The sequence below is a fragment of the Rattus norvegicus genome, chromosome 16, assembly GCF_021556685.1.
Source record: "Rattus norvegicus strain SHRSP/BbbUtx chromosome 16, alternate assembly SHRSP_T2T, whole genome shotgun sequence".
Lineage (NCBI taxonomy): Eukaryota > Metazoa > Chordata > Mammalia > Rodentia > Muridae > Rattus > Rattus norvegicus.
In genome coordinates, this window is record NC_141549.1 from 52,420,079 (window position 1) to 52,432,340 (window position 12,262).

Genomic DNA, 12,262 nt, shown 5'->3' on the forward strand with positions numbered 1-12,262 from the left:
AACACGAGAATGGGAAAAATATCTTCCAAGCTTATAAATGTCCCTAATTAGTGCCATCCCAGAGACAGGAAGGCCTCCTTAGCAAGGCACTTAGGTTAACTTTAAAGACTGAAAAGGAGATAGGGAAGGGAAGGAGAGAGGATGCTGGCACCAAGGCCTCTGTCAGGAAAGCCGGCTTGGCTGCTGTGGCTTAGGTTTGCTGGGCTTTCCTGGGTTCTCTGGCTGTTCAGTAGTTGGTGTCAGGGCTCCACACTGTGGGCAGCCTGCTCCTGAGCTGTGAAACATTCCTGCTCTTTGCCACCTTTTCTCTTGTTTTTCTGCTGTTAATGAAAGTACCTTGTTGGAACTAGCCGATTTTACTTTCTTCCCGATGTTGGATTTTTGTAGAACACTATGTCATTAATTTTTACCAACCATATTAAAAGCAATCTTAGAATTGTTAAATTGTAGCATGATGTAGCATAATGGCCCAGGCCAAGAAACTTTTCTTGTAGGCTGGGTGTACTTTGTGTGTGGAGGTGCCTATGAGGGTGGCTTGGGTGTACTTTGTGTGTGGAGCTGCCTATGAGGGTCTCTGGGTGGACATTGTGTATGGAGCTGCCTATTAGGGTCGCTGGGTGGACATTGTGTGTGGAGCTGCCTATGAGGGTTGCTAGGTAGACTTTGAGTGTGGACTCAGGCAAGTAGATTTCCTTACCTCTGAAGACAACTCCCCTTTTATCCAACTCCAAACAGGGAGTCTGGATAAGGAAAAGAAAAAAAATCAGTGATTTATTTTGAAAACAGTGTTCTGTTTTCAAAGGCGGACAGATTTGTAGCGCACTGTCCTGGAGAGTTTTGGCACATGGCTAGCCGGGTCTCGGGTTTCGGATGGCTGCGGGGGTGGGGTTGGGGGGGCTCCCTTTATGACAGTCAGAAAATGCAAAGAAGGTACAAGTGTTGGTTTGTTTACAGTTCTAACACGTGCCATTGTTCTGAGGGTTTCAGCTTTGTGTTAACTGAATTGCCCACCTACTTCCTTTCCTCATAACTACCTCATCACCTTCATAATATTCTGAAAGTGTGATAAGAAGATACAACAAAACATAATTTGTTTCCAAACTACGCATGTGGTGCTGCAGTGAGAGCACCGTTCACTGTAGATGGTAAGTGACCACCAGAGGCCGCCGCGTGTACAGGACAAACCGTCAGAGGACAGATGTCTTACATTTTGGTGTCATGGCAGAGGGAGCTTTCTTCTTTACTGGAGTAGCTGTCTCCCTGCAGCAAGCATCACCCCAGAAGGACCTCAGAGTTGTGTGGAGAGCGTGTTAAGGGGAGAGCTGGCACACTGGGTTTCTAAGAGAGGAACTGGATATTTTTTGCATTGCCAAAATTTTTCAGTAGGATCAGCTTCTGGCCAGAGCAGTTAGACTCGGCTTCCTCAGTTAATGACTGCTGACTTCTGCTATTTTCTGCTACACTCCTTAAAAACCAAAACCAAACAAACTACAAAAAAAGAACAAAAGAAGAAAATTAAATGTTTGTTAGCAAGCAAAGTAAGTTGTAAGTTTTATTTTACCTTCACAACCTTCTTTAAGTTTTGGTTTTTTGGGGGGAAATACCTTAAAATTATATGTATTTGTTGACTGTGTGTGGTGTGTATTTGTAGTGTGTGTGTGTATGTGTGTGTGTGTATGCTTGTGCACAGTGTATGGAGGTCAGAGGACAACTTGAAGGAGTCAGTTCTGTCCTTCTACTGTGTGGGTCCTGGGTGTAGTTCTCAGGTCATTGGTTATGTTGAGCTTTTAATCACCTGGGCCACCTCCCCTGTCTTCTGCTGATTTAAGTCCGTCTTCCCATGTGGGTACAGAGAACCAAGGTTGCAATAGAAAGTAACTCGTGATCATACATTTTCTCCATATTTCTTATATCTTTTTTGATAAGCCAAGGAGAAAATATGTTTACCTCACAAATCTTTAATGCCTTTCTAATACCTATCAATAACCCCATTGGCAGGAGCAAACAGAGCAGTGCCGTGAGCTCAGGGCCCTGATGGTTCTGTAGATAGAGTTCCTTTTCCTGGTATGTACTCTCGGTGACTGTGCTGGATAAGAATGCCAGTGGAGACCTGGTTAAGAAATAGAGCCACAACCCCCCTCCTGGCAGGCTCCGCATACCTGCCCTCTGGTCAGTTGCATTCCTAACAGGACTTCTCTGGAATGAATTCTGGTGTAAAGAGCTAGGATTCAGCTTTCGTCCTTGCTAACTGGCCCATTAGCCTTGCCAGCCTTTCAAAATAACCATGTCTTCACCCATAGGAGAGAAGTGGATCTCATGAAATACTTACAATGTCAAGAGAGTGATGTTCAGAATGTGTAAGAGTCTGCTGTGGGTCATCAGTGAGGCCAAATGATACAATGGGCAGATGAGGCCAGTCGAGCAGTGAAGGAGCTGTCCCCTCACTAAGGCCACACCCAAAGCTCAAATCTGAACCCCAAAAATCCAAACCCTTGTGAGCCTCGGACAGCACCACAAGTGAAAACTTCCACACTGTGAAATGTCATTTCATGCACAAAAGGATTAAAATTTATTGCATAAAATTACCTTCAGCCTATGTGCGTAAGTCATATATGAAGCATAAATGAATTTCATGTTTCAGGTCCCATTTCCAGCTCATGAACTTGCAATATTAAAACAACAACAACAACAACAACAACAAAACAAGCAAACAAACAAACAAATAAAACGGAAGCAGATCTGGCTTCACTGGCATCCTCTATGAGTAGTAATGAGATCACTCCAAGCCTAGATGGTCTCTTTTCTGTCATGTGGGAAACTATTGAAGAGGAAAGCCTACGTGCAGGAGAACATCTGTGGGAACTGCATTTTTAGTTTGTTCTTTAGTGTGTGTCTGTGTTCATTCTCACACTCACAGTGTACATGTGTAGGTGCATGTGTACTTGTGTGTGCATGCATGGGTAGTCAGGGTATAATCTCAGGTGTCATCCTCAAGAATTCCATCCTGTTCCTTTAAGGTGAGTCCTTTGTTGGCCAGGAGCCTACCAAATTGGCTAGACCAGCTGAGTAAGCCTCAGAGCCTCCTTTCTCCAACCGTACAACACTGAGATTCTAAGTGCAAGCCACTGGCCGTTCCCAGCTGCTTTTTTTTCCCCTTAAGGGAGGTTCTGGGAATTGAACCCAGAGCCTCAGGCTTACAAGACAAGTATTTTGCCCTCTAAGCTATCCCTTCAGTTCAAGGGTTACAGTGTTTTAGCACCAATATATGTCTAAAAGCATGTGACACACACTGAGGTTTTGCAACTAAAAAAAAAAAATTGACGCTTTTAACTGTAAAAGTGTGCGTATTCTTCGTTCAGCTAATAGGAGTTCACTAGGACATCTATGACCTGGGAAAGTACCACGCTATTGCAGTAGCTATCACTATGGAAATGGAGGGGCTTTAATAATAGTGCACACTGTTGGTTTATGTATTGTTTATAGTGAGGGCATGTGGTGATTTGAATAAAAATGGCCCCAATAGATTCACAAGGAGTGACACTGTTAGGTGGGGTGGTCTTGTTGGAGGAGGTCTTGTTAGAGGAGGTGTGCCACTGTGGGTGTGCACTTTAAGGTCTCAGATACTCAAGCCAGGTGCAGTGTGACAGCACCAGAGGCTGCCTCCCCCAAACTGCAGCTCACCAGCACTGTAGATCCCATTGGGGCAACAACAGGACTGCACAAACCTCTGGTCTCTGTGGACAGTCCTGTTATGCCTCTTTTAAAGAGGCTGAGAAATGTGATGTTAATGGACTAAACCTCTGAACTAAGCCAGCCCCAGTTAAGCATTTTCCTTTCTAAGAGTTGCCGAGGTCTCATCACAGCAATAGAGACCTTAACTAAGAAAGAGTGTCAAGAAGGCATTCATTTTTTAAGCATATGGGTGCTTTGCCTGTGTGTCTATGCGACTTATGTGTGCCTTGTGCCATCAGAGGCTAGAAGACATTGTCTAGACCCCTGGAACAGGAATTATAGACAGTTGAGTTGTGAATCACTGTGTAGGTATGGGGAATCGAACCTGGGTCCTTTGGAAAGTTCACCTGAGTTAACCACTGAGCCATCTCTCCAGCCTTAAAGGATGCATTTTTAAAAATCAAGATTCAAAACTTCAGTGCTGGAGAGCTGGCTCAGTGGTTAAAGAGCATTGGCTGCTCTTCTAAAGGTCCTGAGTTCAATTCCCAGCAACCATGTGGTGGCTCACAACATCTGTAAATGAATCTGATGCCTCTTCTTTGTGTCTGAAGACAGCTACTTAAATACATAATAAATCTTTAAAAAATGTTTGAAACTTCAATGTATATATAGCTTACTTAGTAGGAGCTCAACTTGGTAAAATGTATGTGTTTTTATTATTGTACATATGTATTTGATTATTTAATAAGCACAGCCTCCTGAGAAACATCCTGTTGTTAGTGGAGATTACTTAACTGTAGTAGTGCTAAAGGGATTTTTAAACATTCTCCTAGCTCTGCAGTTTTGACAAAAGTCGCAGGACTGTCCCCAGAGAGACAGGAGGTTTGTGTGGTCCGTTGTTGCATCGATGGGATCTATACTGCTAGTGAGCTGTACTCTGGGGGACGCAGCTCTTGGCAGACTACTGTTTGGATAGCAATCCTTTAAGAACCCCTCTTCCTCTTGCAGACATTCCTACCTTCTTGGTTGACATGCCCACTTACAATCTCAGGCCATTTTTCAAAACCAAGTAATCTGACAAGCAAATATTTCCTGGCTCTTAGCAGGGAGAAGAGCTCAGGTAAAAGTGTTTGTGTGACTGCTTCGCTTTCCTCAGAGAGAGAAGAAAAACACTTACTAAGGTGCTGGAAGCTCCAGGATACAGTTGGATTCATAACGCAACTATAATAAATAAAAATAAATCACAGATTTAATGCAGTCTGAAAGATTCCCTCTCTTCTGTCCCAGTTGTCAGGCAATATATCAAGTGTCACCTAACATCAGCCTTTATATTGTTAGTTGCCCAAATGCACTTACTATTAATGTATATAGATGGACCCTTTTAAAAATAACAGAACAAAAAGGGTCTCAGTATGTAGCCCTAGCTGGCCTGAAACTTGCTTTGCAGATCAGGCTGGTCTCAGACTCATAGAGACTTGCCTGCCTCCGCCTGCTTCCTTCTCAGTGCCGGGATTAAAGGCATGTGCCACCATACCCAGCTGTAAATGGAACTTTTTTGAAAAGAATAATGTATCTTCCTTCAGCCCTCTGTCATTTATTTAGTCAACATTTCTCATGTCCTGACCATGCTGTGAGGCAGGCTCTATGCTACGTTACGTGGATTCACAACTATTCTGTGAGCAACACAATGGCAAAAGCAGGGCTGAGGGAGGCTTGCAGCACAGAACATGCTGGGGTGATGGCAGGTAGCAGAGGGTTTCTGAACACTGGAATAGCATGGCTGGGTGAAACTAAATCAACACTTGGAGAAAATACTTTATTATTATTATTATTTACTACTACTATTATATGTTTGGGGGAAGGAGGGAGGGACATAAGATTGGAAGAAAGAAAACACGCGTGCGCGCGCGCGCGCGCGCACACACACACACACACACACACACACACACACACACACACACACACACACACACACACACACACACACCGAGGAGCTCGCACAGAGAGATGGAGACCAGCACAGCCTTCGGGGTCGATTGTCTCCTGCCAACATGGCCTTCAGGAACTGAAGTAAGTCAGCAGCTGTGGACCTGATAAACCACCCCTCTGGCCCAAATCTTTTATTTATTATTTATTTTTAGTACTGCCAAGTTGTTTTATAAAAGCATTGCATATGAGTGAAAGTAGCCGATTTCCACTATTATGACCGGAACTGCTTCTTCACTGGGGCGGAGCAAACCCAAACGAGCTCCGTAGCTTAATAGGCTTGAAACGCAGCCTCCGAGTTGTTGAACTTGGCATTTCTCTTTATTATTAGGGATGTGGAACGTTTCCTCATCTTTAATTATTTATTGTCTCTTGTAAAAGGATTTTATTCACTTGGAGTCTTGGCTTTCTTGCATGCTTGTTCCTACCATCTATTGAGGTAACATTTACGTACTGTGGATTCACAGTGATTCTGTGAGCAACACAATGGCATTTAGTATAGCCACATGGCTGTGCAGCCCTAGGCTGTATTCACTTTCAAAGATTCCCATTTCTCCATGGCCCATAAGGAGTCTGTCTGTCTTCGGGGAACCATTTACCTGTGCTCTGGTCTTATGGACTTGGGTTGGGTGGGATTTTATGTGAGGTAATCATGCAGTGTTGCTTTCTGGGCTTTCCTGTCACTTAGTGCGGTTTAAATCATTATTATTAGTTTAATTACTGTGTGCAAAGACTTACCCCTTTTGACCGTGTACTGTGTAAGCACTGAAGCGTGGTCAGTATATCTGGTCCCCCAACAGCAGCACAGAAGCTGCGCCTCAAAGGTCTGCCACCTGCAAGCTTTGCTTTTGCAGAGGGTACTGGTGTGGTGACCACATAGCTAGGTGTTAGTGCAGAGGGGAGACCGGCTAGAACGGGCAGTGCTTAGGAAGAAGCGACTGAAATAAGAGTGTGAGGCAGGGAGAGACCCTGCTATGGTGGGGATCCAGTGTGCTTCTAGGCCAAAGGGCAAAGGTTAACTAACCTGTCACAGTAACTTCCCAGGATCAGAGTAGCACCATAGCTGTCTACTTGATTTTGATTATTTGTACCTGGATATAGTAGTCTAATCTGATGGTTCAGTCTTTAAACTTTGACATCCATGAATATATGCCCAGTAGGTTTATGTATGGAGAGAGCATGGCAAGCATCATGCTACACAGATGGAGAAAGTAAAGCTTAAAATCTCCTTTTGAAGTAACATTGTGAAGAAGAGTTTGCATTAACTTTCTCATGGATGAGAACTTCTGAAGGACTGGTTCTCTGAATTTATAGTCAAATTTATACTTATATTTATATAAATAAAAATATTATTATAAATTATTAAAATTATATTATAAAATATAAAATATATTTATATAAATATGTTCTCACTGACCAGTTCAGAGGGAAAAACCAGAGTTATTTGCACACTAATGACGTCAGCACAGCTTGCAATAATAGTGCACTGCCTGAAGCGTTCAGACTTTTCTGGTAATGAACAGGTGTGCACATGTGTGACCTATTCAGGCTTGCACGTGTCGATTTGGAACCGGGTAAACGATCTGTCTCTCGTCACTTAGACTTGCCTTTCTGTTCATCTCCTCAACCCTCCCTTCTTCACGCTGCCATACGCCATGTGACAGCCTGCATCCGAAGTCAGTCGGCCAACAACAGTTCAGTCGCTCCTGGGCAGACAGCCGTGCACAGGTCAGACAGGCATTCTTAGGCTGGTGGGTGTACACAAGGTCACTTTCTTTGGCACTAGAATTTTTGATATTGTTTGTAATTCCTTTATCAAAAGAAAAATATTTTTCTGGGCAGCTCATTGGCATGAGGTAGATTTTGAGTACAATTGTAAAACTAGGATTTTTTTTCTATAACTCAAATGGTGTTGAGGCTTTCTTGACGAATTCACAGTAAACTTGGCAAATGGTTGCATTTGAACACACTCTTTTAACCTCTCTGAGATTCATTTAACTCGGTGAACAGATTTAGAGGTTTACTGCTCACCAGGCCATGCACTGTCCAGCAGTTTTAGTTAGAGTTCTGTTTCGGGAATTAAAATACCAGGAGCAAGACAGTTGAGGAGAAAGGGTTGATTTCAGCTTCCATTTCCTGATCTCAGTCCATCACTGAAGGAAGTCAGGACAGGGACTCAAGCAGGGAAGAAACCTGGCGGCAGGAGCTGATGCAGAGGCCATGGAGGGATGCTGCCTACCGGCTTGCTCCTCATGGTTGGCTCAGTGTGTTTTCTTGCAGTGCCCTGGGCCAACTGCCCAGGGGTGGACCGGTCCCTTCCACATCAACCATCAGTCAAGAAAATGCACCACAGGCGTGCCAGCAAACCAATCAAGGCTTTATCTTCCCAAATGAATCCAGCTTTGTGTCAAGTTGGCATAAAGCTAACTAGTACAGTTAAATTTACTCTCTCCCCTGTCCCTTTTGGGGAAATTCAGGTTAGAGGCTCCAGAACTGTAGTCTGCAGTAGAACTACCTGGAGCTCATATACGTTGCTAGGATCCAGAGTTTGTAGAGCTACCCTAGAGTGCGAGACATGTGTTTCCGTTGATACAGCTGGTCCTGGCAGCACAGTTCAATAGCACGAGGTTTCGGGATGCACCTTAGTGCCACTTAGGAGTAAATGGGAGGATTCATGTCAGGTTGTATCAGTAACCACTTACAATGGCCTCAAGGGTGTTCCTGTGCAGTCCCTTTCTGTCTTCACATGAATCCTAGGGCAGGTAGAAGTTGCCGGAAGGGCATGTGGATTAGGAGGGATTACCACCTTCAGAGAGAGAAACCAAGGAGGGAGAGAGATGCCCAGCTAGGAAGGTTCACAGCTTGGGTCTGTTAGAGCTGGTTGCCCTCAGAATGGACAGTGTGTGACTCAAAGACCAGAGCTCTCAGAGCCATGTCCAGAGTTGAAGCCACGGGGAAGGTAAGTGAAGAGGTGGCAGGTAGGGTTCCTGTCCCTGCAAGGTCGTCATAGTTGGGAATGCTCAGGTCACTTCCCTGAGGAGTAGACTAGAACTTGGCTCTTCTAATGGACGACATGATCTGGGAAGTGGTCTGTAGAGATAATTGCTTCTCCTCAGCACAGGGAGAAGGGATCGTGGCTGATTTCACAGGTGAGAGCCACACCAGTGCCGTGAAGCCACACTTGGTCAGCAGGGACGGTGCCTGGCGGTGGCTTCCCTGCAGCAGGACAACCCTAACCTGCAATAGCAGCCACCATGGCTGCATGAGCAGCCAAGGCAAATCCCTGAAGCAAAGTGAGGGATGTGATGGGAAAAGTCAATCAGAAGTGATGTCTAAACCTGTGTGCTGCTGACAGGCCATGCCGTTTCCCCGTCATCCCCGTCATGTAAGGACAGAGGTAATGAGACAGTTAGTCTTAAAGAGAGTGTGTCTTGGGAAAGTCCTCTTAAGAGAAAAATCTGGACGTACATGGTTCTATCAGATGTGTGTCTTTCCTCCCAGGAAGAATTTTTAGTAGAAGTCAGACTTAAACGTGTAAATCAGCCAGAGCATCCAAACTTGAAACTAGGATAGCCTGAGACATATGTATAAAGAGAGTAAGTAGTCGGTCAGTCTCCTTCACCCCCCATACACCACACACACACACACACACACACACACACACACACACACACACACACACACAACACGAGTGTGCGTGTACTTACACGCACTCATGGAAAGGCCGGAAGTCTTCGGTTGTCTTTGATTTAATTTACTGAAGCAGGGTCTCATTGAACCTGAAGCTCGCCCGCTGCACTAGCCCACTTTCCTGGGCATCCCTCTCTCCTGTGTGAGGATTGCAGGTGCACACCCACTCAGTCTCTGTGTGGGTGCCAAGGGTCTGAACCTCACAGCTTTGTCCATCCATGGAGCCGTCTCCTCAGCCTCTCGGTGCACATTTCTGTCCCAGAGGTGCTGGTGTCATCATCATCTCTAGAGTGAGCATTTGACTCCGGGGGAAGTTTGTTTCCCTTAGGCCCTCTGAATCGCTCCCAGATTCCGGCTAGGTCCCAGCTCTCCTCACTCCCAGCTTGGTTTCTGTGACTGTAGGTGGCCTGCTTGTCTTTCAGTGTTAGGAACGATTTATTGTATATTTTTTTGGATATTCGCTTCTGTTATTTTGTCAAAAATGTCAAAATTTTTTGTGACAAAATGAGACAGCTCAGAGGTTAAAAGCACTTGCTGCCCTTGCAGAGAACCAGAGTTTGGATCCCAGCACCAGTGTCCTTTGGTTCACAACTGTCCGTATATAAGTCTAGTTCCAGGGCATCTGACCCCCACACCAACCTGAATACACATGTGCACACACATGCACACTCACAATTAGTATTTAAAATAAATTTCTGATGCAATAATGCAAATTCTAGGAACAATCAAGAACTAGAAAAAATGCAACTTAGATGTTTAAATCTTGGTTAGGATGCTGACTTGTATAAATATTTAATGTATGAGTGTATCTGCATGTACACCTGCATGCCAGAAGAGGGCATCAGATCCCAATGCAGATGCTTGTGAGCCACTGTGGTTCTTGGGAATTGAACTCAGGTTCTCTGGAAGAAGAGATAATACTCTTAACCACCGAGCCATCTCTCCAGCCTCAGGGAACTGACTTTTGACATGTCTGGTTTGATGAACAAATAAATCACAGTGTGCCTCTTCTGGTTTGCTGTAGGTTAACGAAGCCGCTGTCCTTCGCTGATTGTGTCGGGGATGAGCTGCCGTGGGGATGGGAAGCAGGGTTTGACCCTCAGATTGGTGCCTACTACATCGATCACATCAACAGTAAGTTGTCCTTTTGGTGAAATAAATATATTAGAAAACAGATCTAAAAATCTGTAGGCAGTCCTACAAAAGGCTGAATGTTTTACAAAGTAAATCTCCTTATTTTAAACTCCTGTTTTCTTAATGTCTAGCACTCAGCTCCAGGGCCCACTGAAGTACTTGGGGGTGTATATGAGGAACTTGGCATGATGTCAGAAGAAAGAGTGTGTCTGGGCTGCCTGCTGGGCACACGATGAGACTATAACCCTCTGTAGCTCAGCGGGGCTGTATCTCTACCATTAGTTCTTCTCTCTGTGACCCCGAGCCTCCTGATTGCCGTTCTCTTGTGCTCGTCCTGAAAAGAGTAGGACATAGCACTGTGTGTTCTAAAGTCCGACCTAGTGTAGCCTGGGTGCCTGGGCAGGTGCACCCATCCGTGGTTCTGCAGTCAGCATAGCTGTTGGGAAGCCACCAACCCCATTCCTTCTTTCCTTTGTGTGCTCAGTGGCTTCTGGCTTGTTGGGGAGGGGCTCTTGCTTTCATAGCTTTTAGGTCTGCCTGGGAATGGCTAAGGCAGAGAATTGCCACGGCCGTGAACTTCTTATATAAAGACTTAAAAAAAAAAAAAAAAAGGTGCCTGTGTGTGGACATATGCGTGTGGGTGCAGTCACCTGTGGGGTTCAGAAGAGGGCGTCTGATCCCAAGATCCTCAGGATCTGGAGTTATGGGCAGTCACGAGCCCTCTGAGATGCTAGTAACCAAACCTCTGTCCTGTGCATGTGCAGTGAGGCTGTCACCGCCGCTGAACCTCCTCTTTAACCTCCAGTCATACACTTCTTGGGTTGTTGTTTTGTTTCTTTTTTGTTTGTTTTTGTGAGAGGGTTTCTCTTCGTTCCCTGGCTTCCGAGAACTGGCTCTGTGACCAGGCTGCCCTCAGACTCTGAGATCTGTCTGCCTTTGCTTTCCCGAGCCCTGGGACTAAGGGCAAAGGCGTGCGCCACTACCTGGCGATGCACTTTCCAACAGTCATGCCTGTAGTATATTTTCATCCATTGTTCTATGTGGCTGCATGTTTGTATGAATTTTGTTGCTTTATTGAGCCCTTTAAAAGGTTATTCAAATTGTAGTACTCAGAAATCAGGATGATTCATTTTATTTCACTTAAAATTGTTTCAGAGATTTGAGGGAACCCATAATTAGTCAATAGCCATCAAAAGATATACGGACAGTACTGTGTGATATCTTTAGGATTATATCAATACCCGCCAGCAATAGTTTGTAGTGCCCTGTGTAGGTATGTGATGCATTCTTTAAAATATATGATTTTACTTACTGTGTGTGTGTATGCATCATATGTGTATAGGTGGCCCAGTGGTCAGAAGAAGGCATCCACTTCTCTGGAACTGAAGCTTTGGATGGTTGGGAAGCACCAGGTGGTTACTGACACCCAACCTGGGTCTTGTACAAGTGCTCTTAACTGCTAAGCCATTGCTTCAGCCCTACATAATACACCTTTTGAGAGGCCCCAAATAACTTATGTTAACAGGGAGATGAGATTCTTACAGGGAGGTGAGATTCAGGAGCAGAAGGAACAGATACTCCAAGGTACCAAGTCTGTTGTAAGAAAATGTGGGCTCACACAGATCATGTGTGTGCACACATGTGTGTGCACATTTGATACTTAGATTCCAGCACCTTGTGCAGGCTAAACCATGTGTCTTGTTAAAGTTAGCTTTAATTTTATGGAGTTTTAAAGTTTTACTTATTTATTTTCAAGTAAATTTTTATATACGTGTTCCAT

The 12,262-nt window shown here is 44.7% G+C and overlaps 2 protein-coding genes across 1 annotated transcript in view; both read left to right on the plus strand.

Moving 5' to 3' along the window:
• The window catches only part of Erich1 (glutamate-rich 1), a gene marked incomplete at its 5' end in the record, with an annotated part of 52,793,804 nt that overhangs the window by 21,549,519 nt on the left and 31,232,023 nt on the right, over positions 1–12,262 (plus strand).
• Wwc2 (WW and C2 domain containing 2) overlaps positions 1–12,262 on the plus strand; it is a 164,197-nt gene that overhangs the window by 60,612 nt on the left and 91,323 nt on the right. Inside the window, 1 exon segment of the mRNA NM_001109111.1 lies at positions 10,373–10,482. Within this exon segment, the coding sequence (NP_001102581.1) occupies positions 10,373–10,482 (110 nt within the window).